The following is a 19,590-nucleotide window of genomic DNA, read 5'->3' as shown; positions in this document are numbered from 1 at the left end:
GCTGCTCAGCAGTTAAAGCAACTTTTTTCTCCCCCATATCGCAAAATAGTGTCTCCTATTCTTCACTTTGTCATGTAAAAAATCTCATATCATGGGCCTCCCTGGTGGCGCAGTGGTTGAGAGTCCGCCTGCCGATGCAGAGGACATGGGTCCGTGCCCTGGTCCGGGAAGATCCCACATGCCGCGGAGCGGCTAGGCCCGTGAGCCATGGCCACTGAGCCTGCGCGTCCGGAGCCTGTGCTCCACAACGGGAGAGGCCACAATAGTGAGAGGCCCGCATACCACACACACAAAAAAATCTCATATCACCTGATACTCAGAACCAACAGTAGGATTTTTACAGACAGGACAGGAAGGAAACACTGTTTGCCCAACTTCTGAGGAGCTTTCAACTCCAACATGTATTTTTGTTCAGGCAAATCCAAACAACTCTGAGAAAGAGGCCGTGGGGGTACAGAGAATAGAACATGCTAGGTGTGGGTTGCCCTTGCCCACTCCCCCCTCACACACAGAGTCTAAAACTCTCACTAACAGACTCATTACCCTGGTGGGTGAAAAATGCTCTGTAGGTGGTGGGGTTACTAACCACAGACTTAACACCAAAACCCTGAACTCAGCCTTCTAATAGATGGAGTTTTTTTCTACTTTCAGACAACTTTGCTGTTGCCTGTTTCCCCTTACTTCCCTAACAGTAATTTGTGAGGGATAGCCATAGAAGTTCCCATCAGTTAAAAACAAAAATGCAGGAGGTGTGAATTTTTTAGACTGTAAGCTTCATGATTTCCTCCAATTGTATTCCTAGTGCTTAATATGTGACTGATAACATAAGAACTTATTAAATATTTGTTGACTAGATAATAAGATTGGTTACGTGATATTTATAAAAGACTCAGTATAAAGTGACAGACAAGGTATGAAAATGAAGAGATGGACTTATGTGCCTATTAGCAAATGGTAACAAAAAGAAAGCCACACAGTAAAATGCAAACTTAATAAATGGGTCAAAAAGGATATTTTACATTGATTTTTTAGAAGTTGCATTCACCAATATTATCTTGTACTTATGCTCCTCACAACATAGTAACAAATACACAAAGCAAAAACTTCTAGAAGCTTAGGAGAGTTGATAAACCCACAGTGATAGAAAAAGATTGACTTCAGTATGTTGCTTTAAAAAAAATCAATGGAATTTTCTAACAGATCTCCCTGATTGTTCCTTGACTAACTACAATTCATTTGTCAGAGTAAGCTTAAAAAACAGAAATCAGTTCATGTCACACCTCTGCTCAAACCTCTCAATGGTTTCCCATCACACTCAGTATAAGACTCAGATTCCTGACCAAGGCCCACAAGCTTCTATACAAGACAGCCCAGCTAACCTCTTTGATCTCATCACTTTGTTATTTCATGTTTTAGATACATCCTTGAAAAAACTACAGTTTGTCTTAGAATTGCTAAGTTTTGTCCACATAATGGATATTATTTTCTGATATCTTATTGGGTGCTTTCAATCTTTCATGCACTCTATTTTCACTTTTTGTAATGATACTTTTGAAATTTTAGCATGTGCGCTTAACATCTGTGTCTGATTCCCTTTCGTAGCTCCTTCTGTGAGCATACCTTTGTAGTGAACTTTTAATTTTGTATAATAATTGAGCTGGGTATAGAAGTCTAAGTTGATGGGTATTGTATTCCAGCTCGGTGAAGAGTTTATTCCACTCGTCTCTCACTTAATACTGTTTTAAATTTGGCTTTCAGTTTATCTCTCATTTTTACGTAGGTAATAGATTTGGATTCCCTTGCTACTTTTTGGACCTTTTCTTCCTCTCTGGTGTCCTGCAGTTTCTTTTTATTTATGATGCTTGGGGCCTGTATTTCTAGAATCTAAGAATATATGACAGCCACAAGGTCAGCTCCTACTCACAGTTCTGTTTTACAGTTTAAAATTTTTTTTGGTTCTATAACTTAAAATTTAGATGAGTGGTTACTGCAGGTGGGAAGAGAGCAGAGTGGAGATGGGGGTGGGGGCACAGGAGGCTACAAAGACACTGATAGCAACTGAGTATAAAATGTCAATAGCAGCTTGCCCTACTATCTGCATATATATATGTGTATATATATATATATATATATACACACACATATTTATATATGTATGTTAGGAATGATGTTCATGAAATATTAATATGGTTATATCTGGGGAGTAGATTTTGGATTATTTCATATTTTCTTTGCATATTTTTGTATTGCTTCATATATATATATACACATATATTTATATATGTATGTTAGGAATGATGTTCATGAAATATTAATATGGTTATATCTGGGGAGTAGATTTTGGATTATTTCATATTTTCTTTGCATATTTTTGTATTGCTTCATATATATATATACACATATATTTATATATGTATGTTAGGAATGATGTTCATGAAATATTAATATGGTTATATCTGAGGAGTAGATTTTGGATTATTTCATATTTTCTTTGCATATTTTTGTATTGCTTCAATTTTTAAAGTTATGAATATGCACCATTTTAATTTTTTTAGTCATTCTGAGGAACAAAGAGAGAGAAGGGTTGTTAGAGGCTGAATATTTGTGTCTCCCCAATTCATATGTTGAAATCCTAACCCCTGATGTGATGGTATTAGGAGGTGGAGCCTCTTATAAGTGATTAGGTCATAAGGGCAGAGCCCTCTTGAATGGGATTAGTGTTCTTTTAAAAGAGAACCTAGAGAGCTTCCCTGTGAGGTTATAGGGAAAAGACAGCCATCCATGAACCAGAAAGCTGAATCAGACATTGAATGTGCCAGCACTTTGACCTTGGGCTTCCTATCCAGAACTGTGAAAAATAAATGTCTTTTATTTAAAATCCACCCAATCAATTGTACTTTTGTTATAGCATCCAGAACAGACTAAGACACAGACAGGAAGACGAATAAGGAAAATAGATTCTCACTAGAAAGTCCAAGAACAAAGATCCAGCAATCAAACTCCAAGGTATTTACCCAAATATATTGAAAACTCGTATGCACACAAAAACCTACACATAAGTGTTAATATCAGCTTTGTTTATCAATCCCCAACACGGATAAACAAACTGTACTACTGCCATAAAAAGGAATATCATTCAGCGCTAAAAAGAGCTATCACGCTACAAAAAGACACGGAGGAAACTTAAAAGCATATTACTAAGTGAGGAAAGCCAATCTGAAAAGTTTACATACTGTAGGATTTCAACTATATGACATTCTGGAAAAGCTAAAACTATAGAGTAAAAAGATTAGTGGTTGCCAGGAGTTAGGGAGTCGGGGAGGGACGGACAAATGAATTGGTGGAGTAGAGGACATTTTTAGGGCAGTGAAACTGAAATGGTGAATACATGACATAACGCATTGTCAAAACCTATAGACTTGTGCAACACAAAGAGTAAACCCTAATGCAATCTTGGACTTTAAGTTAATAATAATGTACCACGATACGTTCATCAGCTGAAACAAATGTACAAAACCAATGCCAGATAATAATATGGGAAACTGGGGAGAGGCAGGTGGAGAGGGAGAATATGGGAGCTTTCTGTACTTTCTGCTCAATTTTTCTGCGAACCTAAAGCTGCTCTAAAAAAATAAAGTCTATTGTTTTTTTTTAAAAAGTCCTAAGAACAGGGTGAAGCATTCTTGAAATATCTGGGACAGATATTTATTTTTAGCAAACCTTAATACAGTCCTTACCACATGCTTTACAATTTTTTTTAATGCTCCTAACATCCCTGTGGAGTAGGTACCATTGTGATTCCACTCACACCGCTGAGGAAACTGAGGCGAGAGAGTGTAAACATCTTGCCCTGAGCCACACAGCAAGGAAGTCACAGAGTCAGGATTCAACCCAACATAGTCCTTGCTCCTGGCCTTCACCTGAGGCTACCTCCCCTTAGAGGGACTAAGGCGACCTGGACATTAGTGTTCACTGCTTCCACCACGGAGATTGCCTTGACTCTTGGTTCAATGGTTTTGTTTGTCTTTTATAACAAGCCATTCCAAATTCTTATCAGAAGTAGGTGGGATATAAATAGTAAATTAAAATATTGAAACTGGAGATCCCAGTTGCTCTGTCAAGAGCTAAAATAAATTTACCTTATACCTGCTTAGCTCCCCTGATACAATACTGTTTGCTCTTTTATGCTATAATAGTTATGATGGGTTATATTTAAAATGCCAGAGGATGAAAATGTTCAAACCAGGTAAGAACAGTGTCACTATTCTTTCAGCAGGAGGTGTTTTTTTTTTCTTTTGAGGGGAGGGGGATCTTGTTTTATCAAAAAGACTTGTCTTAACATAATTGGCAATGTTCTGAATCAATATAAATACCCAATAAGTATAGTTTATAAATCAAAGGAAAGAACAAATGTTTTTGTCCATTCAAAATATCCTAACCAGGGAATTCCCTGGCGGTCCAGTGGTTAGGACTCTGAGCTTCCACTGCAGGGGGCACGGGTTCAATTCCTGGTCGGGGAACTAAGATCCCACAAGCCTCACAGCACGGCCAAAAATAAATAAATAAAAATAAATACAAAATATCCTAACCAATCAAACTGTTTTGGGAGTCTCTAGTTCGTAGTAGAACCATGCTGGGTACTGGAGGGAAGAGGAAGGTCACAAAAGGAACTCAGACTTTTAACTTCAAAGAGCTTGTGACCTGCTTAGACACATCTAGCACAGATGAGATACTGCTTGTCTTGCAGCCCATGCTCCGTGAGGAATGAGAATAAGGGGTAAAGCACCGGTGAAGGCTCCCTTACTGCTCTGGGACCTCCACAGCTCCTCTAGGGATGAATGGGAGCTGGACTGGAGGAAGAGAGATGGCAGAGCATTCCTGGCCATGAGACTGTCATGGACAAAGGCCCAGAGTCATTCAAGAGTGAGCTGGTTGTGCTCAGGAACAAGGAGTAGATCTATTTTTCTGGGGCAGGAATGTTGAGGAGCTTGGGGCAGTTTATTGGAAAAGGTCGACAGAGACAAGATGCTGGAAGGCCCATGACCTAAGCAGAGACATTTGTGCTTGAGCTGAAATGTGACTGGGAATTACCGTTGGGTTCTTAGGCTCCCTCACAATCTTATCTCCACTCAGAAAAATGATGGGCTGGACACTTACCCTTGATTTACAGAGAAGATCCTGCTACTTTCCCTATCAACAAAAATGTCTGTTTTTTGAAAGCCTATTTTTTTTTGCCAAAATAAAAGCTTCAGTCTTTCTTACAATCCCAAAAGGTAGATAATAATCATCCTCATTTACATGAAAAGATATAGGAATTTAGAAAAATTAAGTGACTTGCCCAAGGCCACATTTTGAGAATCAGAATTTCCAAAGACCATGCATCACCTATTTTACCCACCCATGTCCCTCTAGCAAAGACCAAGGGTCAGCAACCTTTCCTATAAATGGCCAGATAAATATGCTTAATACAGACATACACGCGCACGCGCGCACGCACACACACACACACACACACACACACAATACACATATACACATTTTTATTTTAGGCTTTGGAGCCATACAGTCTCTGTCACAACTACTCAATGGTGCCACTGCAGTGCAAAAGCAGCCGGAGTCAATACGTAACTGACTAACCAAGCTGCATTCCACTAAAATACAGAAATTTGAATTTCCTATAATTTTCATGCCACTTATTTATTTTACTTTTATTCTTTTTCAACCACTTAATGTAAAAGCCATTCTCAGTCATGGACCGTACAAGAACAGGCAGCGACCACATTTGACTTGCGGGTAGCAGTATGCCAAACCCCTGTTTTAGGTTTATTGATTAGAGCACTAACTAACGAAGCCAAGGTTAAATGTCTTACCTCTGGAACAGATAGTTTGCTTTACACTGTGAAAAATCCCGTTTTGTTGGCAACAAGTTCATTTCCTACCCCCAGCCAAGTGTCTTGCAAATTTGTAGGGGATTATAAGGGCAAATGTAACAGTAAAACAGCAATGAAAAAAATCCAATCCAAACAACAATAAAACAATAACAACAATTAAAAACAACAATCCAAACAACAATAAAAAATTAATACCTATGTCCCTCTCACAAGTGTTAGTAACATCAAGCACATTTCTATTATAGTCTAGGAAAATTTTTGTAAAAATGCATTAATTGTAAGTTTGAGATTCTAAAGAAGCCTCACTGAGAAACGACATATGTATATTTCATGTTCTCTAATACGTTGTATAGGCACTCAGTAAATATTAGAGCTGTCCACGTTCAGAGTTTGTTTCATAAGCATCTCTGGGTTTAGGTCATTATTAGTCTGCCCTTAATTCTTTAGATCTCTGTTTCACTTACTTCATTCATTCATCCCTTTAATCAATGAATATTACACACCTACTATATATCCAGCTGTGTGGTGGGCACTGGGAATTCAAAGCTGAATATAACGTCCTTGCCTCAAGTAACCCACAATTTGAGGGAGAAGAAAAACTTAGAAATAACACTAATGTAGAATATACTAAATGCTGTGGTACAGATGTGTTGGAGGTGTTATGGGAACACAGAGAGATGGGCTTTGCCTGGGTGAACTTTTGGAATAGGAAGCTACAGGGCACCACAGAATGCTTTTGAAGGAGGTGAAGTTTGAGCCAAATCTGGAAGGACACATACAACCATAATGCCTCCACCTATGAATGAGAACAATACCAAGTCTAAATTGTTACATAAGAGACAAAGGCAAGGGAGGATGGAGAGATAGCCATGAACCTAGCATCTTTCAAATACCTGATCCACATTCTCAATTTGATCATACCTAGTAAGCAGTCACATGTAAATCACATACCCTCCCAGTTGTAGTGTATTTTAGATTCAAAAGTTGGTGCAAAACAAACATTGGGTAATGAAATAAAATTGAGCACAAAATTTAAAATAGTAAGAGAATTCAGCTTTTTCCCTCTTAAATCTGGTTTGGAACTAAGATGAGGCTACATTTTTGTTTTTGCTAAATTTAGGACTTGTAAATCCAAATATTTTTAAAAAGTAGAATGAATTCTCACCTGAAGGACTTTCCTAATTCTTTTTAGGTTGTGTATTAAAAGCAGATTTTTCTCTTTGGAAACGCGACCTAACTGTTCATCCAGTTGTATTAACAAGTTTTGAAGAAGAATTGTTGCCATGGATTCATTGTTAGATGCTGCCTCCCTAAAAAACAAAAGTGCTATTACACAGCAGGAAACAACTTAGTAAAATGTCTACTTTTTTTTTTTTTAACCATAATCATTTTAAAGTGATAAATATACCCCGCAGTGATAAGCATTTACTGGTTTTTAAAAATTAAATTGTACACATGAAAGTACATTCAACATCACTAATCGTTAGGGAAATGCAAATCAAACCGTAAGATACCACTTCACACCTATTAGGATGGCTATTATTGAAAACACAAAATAAGTTTTGGTGAGGATGTAAAACTGGAACCCTTATATATTGCTGGTGGCAATGGAAAATGGTACAGCCACTGTATAAGACAGTATGGAGATTCCTCAAATTAAAAACAAAAAATTATATACAATTTCACGTCTGGGTAGATACTTAAAAGAATTGAAAGCAGGGACTTGAGTAGATACTTGACATCAACATTTATATCAGCTTTATTCACAATAGCTGAAAGGTGGAAACAACTCAGATGTCCACTGAAGGATGGATGAATAAATAAAATGTAGTAGATACATACAATAGAATATTATTCAGCCTTAAAAAGGAAGGAAATTCTGATACATGCTGCTCATATGAATGAACCTTGAAAGAATGTGCTAAGTAAAATGTCAGTCACAAAATAACGAATATTGTGTGATTACACTTGCATGAAGTACCTGGACTAGTTGAATTCAGAGACAGAAAACAGAATAATGGTTGCCAGGGGCCGGGGTGGAGAGAATGAGGAATTATTATTTAATAAGTACACAGTTTCAGTTTGGGAAGATGAAAAAGTTCTGGAGATGCATGCACAACAGTGTGAATATACTTAATGCCACTAAACTGTATACCTAACAAATGGTTAAAATGGTAAATTTTATGTTATGTATATTTTATCAAAAGAAAAATTTTAAGACAACTATTTAAAGCAAAATATGTTTTTAATTGTACAAGGTGAATAGAGCTTTAAAAAACGTTTGTAAAACATGTTAAGAAAAATATTTATATTGAGTCTATGATAGAGAATTGATATAAACAAGAGATTTACTTCTTGTCTTTTTAATACTTAGAAATCATTGGAGTTTAGCTTATTAAAAAACAAAGCACTAGAGCCATTTTTTCACCTACAGTGGATGAAACCAGAAAGGACAATGATTCTCCTCCGTTAAGGAAGCTTTCCAAATCCTCAAGGAAAGTTCTTTACCTGATAAGAATGTATCAACTGAATCAAAAGTGGACCATAGAATAAATCCACGTGGATAGAGCATAAAGCATTTGTGCATCAACCTCTAGGGAAAATACAATAATGTTTGATCCTACCAGTCTTGATTTTCAATCCACTGGGCCAACAGATGCCGAATTTCCATAGGAAAGTTGTCATCATAGAATTGATCAACTTGCTCCAAAAATTTTATTTCTAACTGTTGGACTTGATTCCACTGAGTCATACTACAAAGAAGAGGGAAAATTAGAGTTTAAAAATAATGTTAATTAATAACTATGGTACATGTTTTCTTTTTTTCTTGGATTTCGGACAAAGACAATGTTGTCCATCAAGTAACCGGAGAAAAAAATTTCTCTTATAGAGTTTTAGGCAGAAACTTGCTGAGGTAGAATCCAGGGCCTAAGCATTTTAAAGCCTAGTTATTCAGAAGCCAGGTAGGGGCTAAATCCACTTCAGTTTTAGTCAGAAACTGGGTGAGGCAGAATCCAGGGCCTAAGCATTTTAAAGCCTAGTTATTCAAGAGAGGGGCTTCCGGGAATATGGCGGAAGAGTAAGACGCTGAGATCACCGTCCTCCCCACAGATACACCAGAAATACATCTACACGTGGAACAACTCCTACAGAACACCTACTGAACACTGGCAGAAGACCTCAGACCTCCCAAAAGGCAAGAAACCCCCCACGTACCTGGGTAGGGCAAAAGAAAAAAGAGACAAAAGAATAGGGACGGGACCTGCACCAGTGGGAGGGAGCTGTGAAGGAGGAAATGTTTCCACACACTAGGAAGCCCCTTCATGGGCGGAGACTGCGGGTGGCAGAGGGGGAAAGCTTCGGAGCCGCGGAGGAGAGCACAGGGATGCGGGAGGATCAGGGCCGACCGGCACTCACCAGCCTGAGAGGCTTGTCTGCTCACCCGCCGGGGTGGGCGGGGCTGGGAGCTGAGGCTCGGGCTTCGGTCGGAGGCAGGGAGAGGACTGGGGTTGGCGGCGTGAATACAGCCTGCAGGGGGTTAGTGCGCCACGGCTGGCCGGGAGGGAGTCCGGGGAAAAGTCTGCACCTGCCGAAGAGGCAAGAGACTTTTTCTTGCCTCTGTTTCCTGGTGCGCGAGGAGAGGGGATTAAGAGCGCTGCTTAAAGGAGCTCCAGAGACAGGCGCGAGCCGCGGCTAAAAGCGCGGACCCCAGAGACTGGCGGGAGACGCTAAGGCTGCTACTGCCGCCACCAAGAAGCCTGTGTGCGAGCACAGGTCACTCTCCACACCCCCCTTCCGGGGAGCCTGTGCAGCCCGCCACTGCCGGGGTCCCGGGATCCAGGGACGCCTCAGGCTGGTGCAACGTCACGCCGGCCTCTGCCGCCGCAGGCTCGCCCCGCACTCCGTGCCCCTCCCACCCCCCGGCCTGAGTGAGCCAGAGCCCCCGAATCAGCGGCTCCTTTAACCCCGTCCTGTCTGAGCGAAGAACAGACGCCCTCCAGCGACCTACACGCAGAGGCGGGGCCAAATCCAAAGCTGAGCCCCTGGGAGCTGTGAGAACAAAGAAGAGAAAGGGAAATCTCTCCAGCAGCCTCAGGAGCAGTGGATTAAAGCTCCACAATCAACTTGATGTCTGTGGAATATATGAATAGACAACAAATCATCCCAAATTGAGGAGGTGGGCTTTGAGAGCAAGATCTATGATTTTTTTCCCCTTTTCCTCTTTTTGTGAGTGTGTATGTGTATGCATCTGTGTGAGATTTTGTCTGTATAGCTTTGCTTCCACCATTTGTCCTAGGGTGCTATCCGTCCATTTTTTTTCTTAATAGTTATTTTTTTATTTTAATAACTTTATTTTATCTTACTTTATTTTATTTTACCTTATCTTCTTTCTTTCTTTCTTTTTTTCCTTCCTTCCCTCCTTCCTTCCTTTGTTCCTCCCACCCTCCCTTCTTTCTTTCTTTCTTTCTACTTCTACTAATTCTTTCTTTCTACTTTTTCTCCCTTTTATTCTGAGCCGTGTGGATAAGCGGCTCTTGGTGCTGCAGTCAGGAGTCAGTGCTGTGCCTCTGAGGTGGGAGAGCCAACTTCAGGACACTGGTCCACAAGAGACCTCCCAGCTCCACGTAATATCAAACGGTGAAAATCCCCCAGAGATCTCCATCTCAACACCAGCACCCAGCTTCACTCAAGGACCAGCAAGCTACAGTGCTGGACATCCTATGCCAAACAACTAGCAAGACAGGAACACAACCCCACCCATTAGCAGAGAGGCTGCCTAAAATCATAATAAGTCCACAGACACGCCAAAACACACCACCAGGCGTGGACCTGCCCACCAGAAAGATAAGATTCAGCCTCATCCACCAGAACACAGGCACTAGTCCCCTCCACCAGGAAGCCTACACAACCCACTGAACCAACCTTAGCCACTGGGGACAGACACCAAAAACAATGGGAACTATGAACCTGCAGCCTGCAAAAAGGAGACCCCAAACACAGTAAGATAAGCAAAATGAGAAGACAGAAAAACATACAGCAGATGAAGGAGCAAGATAAAAACACACCAGACCTAACAAGTGAAGAGGAAATAGGCAGTCTACCTGAAAAAGAATTCAGAATAATGATAGTAAAGATGATCCAAAATCTTGGAAATAGAATGGACAAAATGCAAGAAACATTTAACAAGGGCCTAGAAGAACTAAAGATGAAACAAACAACGATGAACAACACAATAAATGAAATGAAAAATACTCTAGATGGGATCAATAGCAGAATAACTGAGGCAGAAGAACGGATAAGTGACCTGGAAGATAAAATAGTGGAAATAACTACTGCAGAACAGAATAAAGAAAAAAGAATGAAAAGAACTGAGAACAGTCTCAGAGACTTCTGGGACAACATTAAACGCACCAACATTCGAATTATAGGGGTTCCAGAGGAAGAAGAGAAAAAGAAAGGGACTGTGAAACTATTTGAAGAGATTATAGTTGAAAACTTCCCTAATATGGGAAAGGAAATAGTTATTCAAGTCCAGGAAGCACAGAGAGTCCCATACACGATAAATCCAAGGAGAAATATGCCAAGACACATATTACTCAAACTGTCAAAAATTAAATACAAAGAAAGCATATTAAAAGCAGCAAGGGAACAACAACAAATAACACACAAGGGAATCCCCATAAGGTTAACAGCTGATCTTTCAGCAGAAACTCTGCAAGCCAGAAGGGACTGGCAGGACATATTTAAAGTGATGAAGGAGAAAAACCTGCAACCAAGATTACTCTACCCAGCGAGGATCTCATTCAGATTTGATGGAGAAATTAAAACCTTTACGGACAAGCAAAAGCTGAGAGAGTTCAGCACCACCAAACCAGCTTTACAACAACTGCTAAATGGACTTCTCTAGGCAAGAAACACAAGATAAGGAAAAGATCTACAATAACAAACCCAAAACAATTAAGAAAATGGGAATAGGAACATACATATCGATAATTACCTTAAATGTAAATGGACTAAATGTTCCCACCAAAAGACACAGATTGGCTGAATGGATACAAAAACAAGACCCATATATTTGCTGTCTAAAAGAGACCCACTTCAGACCTAGAGACACATACAGACTGAAAGTAAGGGGATGGAAAAAGATATTTCATGCAAATGGAAACCAAAAGAAACCTGGAGTAGCAATTCTCATATCAGACAAAATAGACTTTAAAATAAAGAATGTTATAAGAGACAAGGAAGGACACTACATAATGATCAAGGGATCGATCCAAGAAGAAGATATAACAATTGTAAATATTTATGCACCCAACATAGGAGCCCCTCAATACATAAGGCAAATACTAACAGCCATAAAAGGGGAAATCGACAGTAACACATTCATAGTAGGGGACTTTAACACCCCACTTTCACCAATGGACAGATCATCCAAAATGAAAATAAATAAGGAAACACAAGCTTTAAATGATACATTAAACAAGATGGACTTAATTGATATTTATAGGACATTCCATCCAAAAACAACAGAATACACGTTTTTCTCAAGTGCTCATGGAACATTCTCCAGGATAGATCATATCTTGGGTCACAAGTCAAGCCTTGGTAAATTTAAGAAAATTGAAATTGTTTCAAGTATCTTTTCCGACCACAACGCTATGAGACTAGATATCAATTACAGGAAAAGATCTGTAAAAAATACAAACACATGGAGGCTAAACAATACACTATTTAATAACGAAGTGATCACTGAAGAAATCAAAGAGGAAATCAAAAATACCTAGAAACAAATGACAACGGAGACACGATGACCCAAAATCTATGGGATGCAGTAAAAGCAGTTCTAAGAGTGAAATTTATAGCAATATAATCCTACCTTAAGAAACAGGAAACATCTCGAATAAACAACCTAACCTTGCACCTAAAGCAATTAGAAAGAACAAAAAACCCCCAAAGTTAGCAGAAGGAAAGAAATCATAAAAATCAGATCAGAAATAAATGATAAAGAAATGAAGGAAACAATAGCAAAGATCAATAAAACTAAAAGCTGGTTCTTTGAGAAGATAAATAAAATTGATAAACCATTAGCCAGACTCATCAAGAAAAAAAGGGAGAAGACTCAAATCAATAGAATTAGAAATGAAAAAGGAGAAGTAACAACTGACACTGCAGAAATACAAAAGATCATGAGAGATTACTACAAGCAATTCTATGCCAATAAAATGGACAACCTGGAAGAAATGGACAAATTCTTAGAAATGCACAACCTGCCAACACTGAATCAGGAAGAAATAGAAAATATGAACAGACCAATCACAAGCACTGAAATTGAGACTGTGATTAAAAATCTTCCAACAAACAAAAGCCCAGGACCAGATGGCTTCACAGGCGAATTCTATCAAAATTTAGAGATGAGCTAACACCTATCCTTCTCAAACTCTTCCAAAATATAGCAGAGGGAGGAACACTCCCAAACTCCTTCTACGAGGCCACCATCACCTTGATACCAAAACCAGACAAGGATGTCACAAAGAAAGAAAACTACAGGCCAATATCACTGATGAACATAGATGCAAAAATCCTCAACAAAATACTAGCAAATAGAATCCAACAGCACATTAAAAGGATCATACACCATGATCAAGTGGGGTTTATTCCAGGAATGCAAGGATTCTTCAATATACGCAAAACAATCAATGTGATAAACCATATTAACAAATTGAAGGAGAAAAACCATATGATCATCTCAATAGATGCAGAGAAAGCTTTCGACAAAATTCAACACCAATTTATGATGAAAACCCTCCAGAAAGTAGGCATAGAGGGAACTTTCCTCAACATAATAAAGGCCATATATGACAAACCCACAGCCAACATCATCCTCAATGGTGAAAAACTGAAAGCATTTCCACTATGATCAGGAACAAGACAGGTTGCCCACTCTCACCACTCTTATTCAACATAGTTTTGGAAGTTTTAGCCACAGCAATCAGAGAAGAAAAGGAAATAAAGGGAATCCAAATCAGAAAAGAAGAAGTAAAGCTGTCACTGTTTGCAGATGACATGATACTATACATAGAGAATCCTAAAGATGCTACCAGAAAACTACTAGAGCTAATCAATGAATTTGGTAAAGTAGCAGGATACAAAATTAATGCATAGAAATCTCTGGCATTCCTATAAACTAATGATGAAAAATCTGAAAGTGAAATCAAGAAAACACTCCCATTTACCATTGCAATAAAAAAAATAAAATATCTAGGAATAAACCTACCTAAGGAGACAAAAGACCTGTATGCAGAAAATTATAAGACACTGATGAAAGAAATTAAAGACGATACAAATAGATGGAGAGATATACCATGTTCTTGGATTGGAAGAATCAACATTGTGAAAATGACTCTACTACCCAAAGCAATCTACAGATTCAATGCAATCCCTATCAAACTACCACTGGTATTTTTCACAGAACTAGAACAAAAAATTTCACAATTTGTATGGAAACACAAAAGACCCCGAATAGCCAAAGCAATCTTGAGAATGAAAAATGGAGCTGGAGGAATCAGGCTCCCTGACTTCAGACTATACTACAAAGCTACAGTAATCAAGACAGTATGGTACTGGCACAAAAACAGAAAGATAGATCAATGGAACAGGATAGAAAGCCCAGAGATAAATCCACGCACATATGGTCACCTTATCTTTGATAAAGGAGGCAGGAATGTACAGTGGAGAAAGGACAGCACCTCTTCAATAAGTGGTGCTGGGAAAACTGGACAGGTACATGTAAAAATATGAGATTAGATCACTCCTTAACACCATACACAAAAATAAGCTCATAATGGATTAAAGGCCTAAATGTAAGGCCAGAAACTGTCAAACTCTTAGAGGAAAACATAGGCAGAACACTCTATGACATAAATCACAGCAAGATCCTTTCTGACCCACCTCCCAGAGAAATGGAAATCAAAATAAAAATAAACAAATGGGACCTAATGAAACTTCAAAGCTTTTGCACAGCAAAGGAAACCATAAATAAGACCAAAAGACAACCCTCAGAATGGGAGAAAATATTTGCAAATGAAGCAACTGACAAAGGATTAATCTCCAAAATTTATAAGCAGCTCATGCAGCTCAATAACAAAAAAACAAACAACCCAATCCAAAAATGGGCAGAAGACCTAAATAGACATTTCTCCAAAGAAGATATACAGACTGCCAACAAACACATGAAAGAATGCTCAACTTCATTAATCATTAGAGAAATGCAAATCAAAACTACAATGAGATATCATCTCACACCAGTCAGAATGGCCATCATCAAAAAATCTAGAAACAATAAATGCTGGAGAGGGTGTGGAGAAAAGGGAACACTCTTGCACTGTTGGTGGGAATGTAAATTGATACAGTCACTGTGGAGAACAGTATGGAGGTTCCTTAAAAAACTACAAATAGAACTACCATATGACCCAGCAATCCCACTACTGGGCATATACCCTGAGAAAACCATAATTCAAAAAGAGTCGTGTACCAAAATGTTCATTGCAGCTCTATTTACAATAGCCCGGAGATGGAAACAACCTAAGTGTCCATCATCGGATGAACGGATAAAGAAGATGTGGCACATATATACAATGGAATATTACTCAGCCATAAAAAGAAATGAAATTGAGCTATTTGTAATGAGGTGGATAGACCTAGAGTCTGTCATACAGAGAGAAGTAAGTCAGAAAGAGAAAGACAAATACCGTATGCTAACACATATATATGGAATTTAAGAAAAAAAAATGTCATGAAGAACCTAGGGGTAAGACAGGAATAAAAACACAGACCTACTAGAGAATGGACTTGAGGATATGGGGAGGGGGAAGGGTAAGCTGTGACAAAGCGAGAGAGAGGCATGGACATATATACACTACCAAACGTAAAATAGAAGCTAGTGGGAGGCAGCCGCATAGCACAGGGAGATCAGCTTGGTGCTTTGTGACCGCCTGGAGGGGTGGGATAGGGTGGGTGGGAGGGAGGGAGACGCAAGAGGGAAGAGATATGGGAACATATGTATATGTATAACTGATTCACTTTGTTATAAAGCAGAAACTAACACACCATTGTAAAGCAATTATACTCCAATAAAGGTGTAAAAAAAAATTCTCTTATAGTCACCCAATTAAAGAAAACAGAAATGCTAAAACATTTTCAATCCGAAGATAATGTAATTCTGAGCTTTTTCCTACGTCATCACTAGTGAAGGAAACAGGATTCTTTCTCGGCCCCCAAGCCACGTCCTTCTTTGTTCTAACAGAAACTCTGGTTCTGCCTTCTCTAGAAAGCTTTCACTCCCACTCAACACCCCTCACCCTACCCCACACCTGTGTACACAGATTTGGATTCTCAACAAGCTCCTTCCCTATCTCTTGCTGCCTCTACACTATTAGGCTTTGAGCAACTTGAAGGCAAATAACATACTCAAGTTTATGTCCTAAGAGCCTCTTAAGGCTTTATGTGTGAGGAACACCCAATAAAAGCTTCTTTTATATAAAACTGCCTAATCCTTTTTTCTTTATTTCAGATTTGTCTGGCTTCTGGAGTCAGCCTTATGTTCCAAGTCTTCTAGTCTAATTCAGACTTATCTTTATGAAGAGTTTCATGTATACACTTTCGTGGGCTCTAAATTTTTCAGTTCAAAATACCTCTGGACAAATAAATATTTTTCTTTCTCTCTGTAATGATCCGCTATGGCTAGGCAAAGCTTTTAAAGTCTACTTTTAATTAGTCTCTGATATGCATCAGACAGTAGTTAAACCCTCAAGATACTTAAGAAGAAACCACACTTGATACATAGTTAGCAGCCTGTCATAAAACGAAAGTATGTGTTTCCCCAACATAACCCTAATCTGTCCAGTTTAGAAGCTTTAGACATATTTCTTAACTCAGGGAAATTAATATGACATCTCTCCTTGAAATTACCGTATTTTACTTTTTTCAAAGTCAAATTTTTTATTGTTTTGTCAGTAATTCTAGATTAAACTGAAAAAACTTTTATGTGATCAATCACGATAGTATTTCAACCTATCTTGTAGGTAAGTTAAGATTTACTTTTGCCTACAGAACATCATGATAATAGATTTCATATATTTCATATACATATTCCTCAGGTTTCAAATGGAACCATTTGGGGGCACCTTTCCCTGATCTAAATGTATTAGAAAAAGATTATTGCCAATGTTTTGCTTAAAGAAAGCAACTGGAAAAAGAAATGTTTCACTTTCCTATCACTTTATACTTACACATAAAATCCTAGGTGTGTTGTAAGTGCTCAATAAGTGCTCATTAAGAGAAGAATGAGTGGCACTCTTGATGCTATGAATAGCACAGGTGGATAGTATTACCCCAGCTTTAAAATGTAAAAAATCTGAGGGACACATAGGCGAAACGACTCTTGCCCAAGATGCACAGCTCCTCAGGATCAACCTGAGGTCTCCTGACACCAGACATGGTCGTCTTTCTAGATGCTGGGTGTAACCATATTCCACCCAAAATTGGAACATTTGTTCCCATGTTACTATTGCCATTGCCCTGCTCTACCAATTTATTCTAGTTAATGACAAGAGAACAGGTGCTGAAAATAGCCTTATAATTGTAATTGCTACTATTGTTAAACCCTTGGTATGATTTGGACGAAAATCTGTTTTCTAACTAACAATTAACTGGACTGAACCCATCCTGAAGTTAGAGAGATCACTCCTAGGACCTGAGTCATCCTCCAGAGAGCTGAACTCAAGGCTGAAAAGGGAAAAGATAGGTTCACAGTCTTAGGACATTCTTTTCTGTTGCAGCTTCTAGAAATGCCTTTAAAGGATTCTAAAAACGTCTTTCACTCTCTACGGGCTAATTCTCCCATCCCAAGAAAACTATGGAGCATTTCTTTTGAAAACTGAGTGCCTGCCTAGTCTCTTTGAATGCCTGGTCCTAGAAGATCCCTATAAACGGGCATTTTGTCCCACCGCCTGGCAGCTAATGGTGCCGCTTTAGTTGTGAGGTGAGCCGCAGCGTGCAAAGGAGGAGACCTGCCCTAAAATATCACTGCTCTCCTCAAAGCCTCAATCACTAGCTACCTCAGCTGCGGGGCTGTCTGCTGAAACCGAGGCACGCAATCTAATGTCAGAAATTACAGTTGAGAGAAGTCGGCTGAGAAAGTGAAGGGAGCGCCCACTCCGCCCTTCGCCAGGACACACCTCCGCAGCAGCCACAACGGTCCCACCCACCGTTCACATTCTCGGGGGCAGAGCGCCCGAGTCTCCCCGAGAGACCCGCCACGGCGCACCTTTGAATCGTGGAGTCGATCGCTTCTCTTTAAAACTACCCATCCTCAGCTAGGTTAACGTGAAGTAACTGTCAAAACAGCAAGGGAACAGCTAAGGCTCCGCAGCGTCCTGCAGAAGCATTTCCTGGCCTGCGCTGCTCCGGAGAAGCTAGGCCAAGGTGTGGTCGGCCTCCTTACCTGGCTCTCTCAGCCCGGGTCCCAGGCGGTGCTCAAGTCCAAAGTCGGAATCGCCCTTCAAGTTCCCCAGAACCCAGCCGCTGACACCATCGTCAGTAGGGGATTTGCATTTCTCCTCCCACTTGAGGCTTTCCTGTGCGTCAGCGTTAAGAGTCTGGGACTTTACTTGGGTCGTTCCCACCCACTCTCTCTTCTAGAAAAGCTGAAGACCAGAAACAGTCTGGCTGAAGCCGCTTCGCAGGGCGCCCTTTCCGCATCCCCATCAATCACTCCGGCCACTGCCTGTGGCCCGTGGGTGTCAGGAGGATGGGCGTGGGAGGGGGGTCACACACAGTCATTTTCTTCTGGTTTCCCCGGACCATCGGAGACCCCCTGCAGACTTACTTGCCTGGAGCTACATTCCTGGCTTCCCAGCCTCCTCCTTACAGACTCCACTCATCTTGGTAAGAGCCAGCCCCTGGGATGAAAGGGGTACCTCGCCAGGATGAAAACAGCAAATCGAAGACTTCACTGTGCCCGGATTCCAGCAGGGTCTGCTCGCCAGGAGGAGGACAACCTCACCCAAAGGTTTGGGCCGTCTCCTGTGCAGGTGGACTCCTGCCCTTACTAGCCCAGTATCCTCCTTCCCTCCCCACACCTGGGGCCCTTCTCCCATTGTGACTTGGGCTGGTCCTAGAATCACAGAGCTGGAGGGAGCCTTGGCTTCATCTGGTTCTGATTCCTCTTTCATATCTGAAAAGACTGAGGCCCAGAGAGGTGACCAGAGTGACTCAATGAGTTAGCTGCAGAGGCTGGGTAAGAGTCTGGGGCTTTCAACTCCCTCCTTAGTGCTCTTTTCGTTTCATCTCTTCGGAGCCAGATGTTAACATCCTGACACGCAGTAAGAGTTCTACAAAAGTTCAGGAAAATAAAGACAAAAATAAAGGAAGATAGACAAAAGGAGGTAGAAAGAATGACTCAATCTGCTTATGCACATGCCTAGAGCCATCTGCCAAGGTCAAAGGCCTTGCTTCACCATCGTGGGGACCAGCATCACACAGGATTCTCCTCCTCTTTCAGGAGACATTATTATCATGTGATTAAATTTACTACCCCTCTCCCTCAGTCACAAAAAATAAGTCAATCCACCCCAAAGTCACACATCTAAATTCAAAGTCATCCCTCTAAATTCACTGGTCAGGTAGAGATGGTCCTGGC

General features: G+C 40.1%; 1 protein-coding gene across 1 annotated transcript in view; it reads right to left on the bottom strand.

Moving 5' to 3' along the window:
* Window positions 1-18,508, bottom strand: part of STAT4 (signal transducer and activator of transcription 4) — a 92,923-nt gene extending 74,415 nt beyond the window's left edge. The window contains exons 1-3 of the mRNA XM_019931488.3: window positions 18,394-18,508; window positions 8,516-8,644; window positions 7,057-7,201 (exon numbers count right to left, since the gene is read on the bottom strand). Of these exons, the coding sequence (XP_019787047.1) occupies window positions 7,057-7,201; window positions 8,516-8,643 (273 nt within the window). The 5' untranslated portion in view covers window position 8,644; window positions 18,394-18,508. The remainder of the gene's footprint in view (window positions 1-7,056; window positions 7,202-8,515; window positions 8,645-18,393) is intronic.
* Window positions 18,509-19,590: the final 1,082 nt, after the last annotated feature.

Source organism: Tursiops truncatus, chromosome 7, assembly GCF_011762595.2.
Source record: "Tursiops truncatus isolate mTurTru1 chromosome 7, mTurTru1.mat.Y, whole genome shotgun sequence".
NCBI lineage: Eukaryota > Metazoa > Chordata > Mammalia > Artiodactyla > Delphinidae > Tursiops > Tursiops truncatus.
This window is presented reverse-complemented; position numbering and strand designations above follow the sequence as displayed.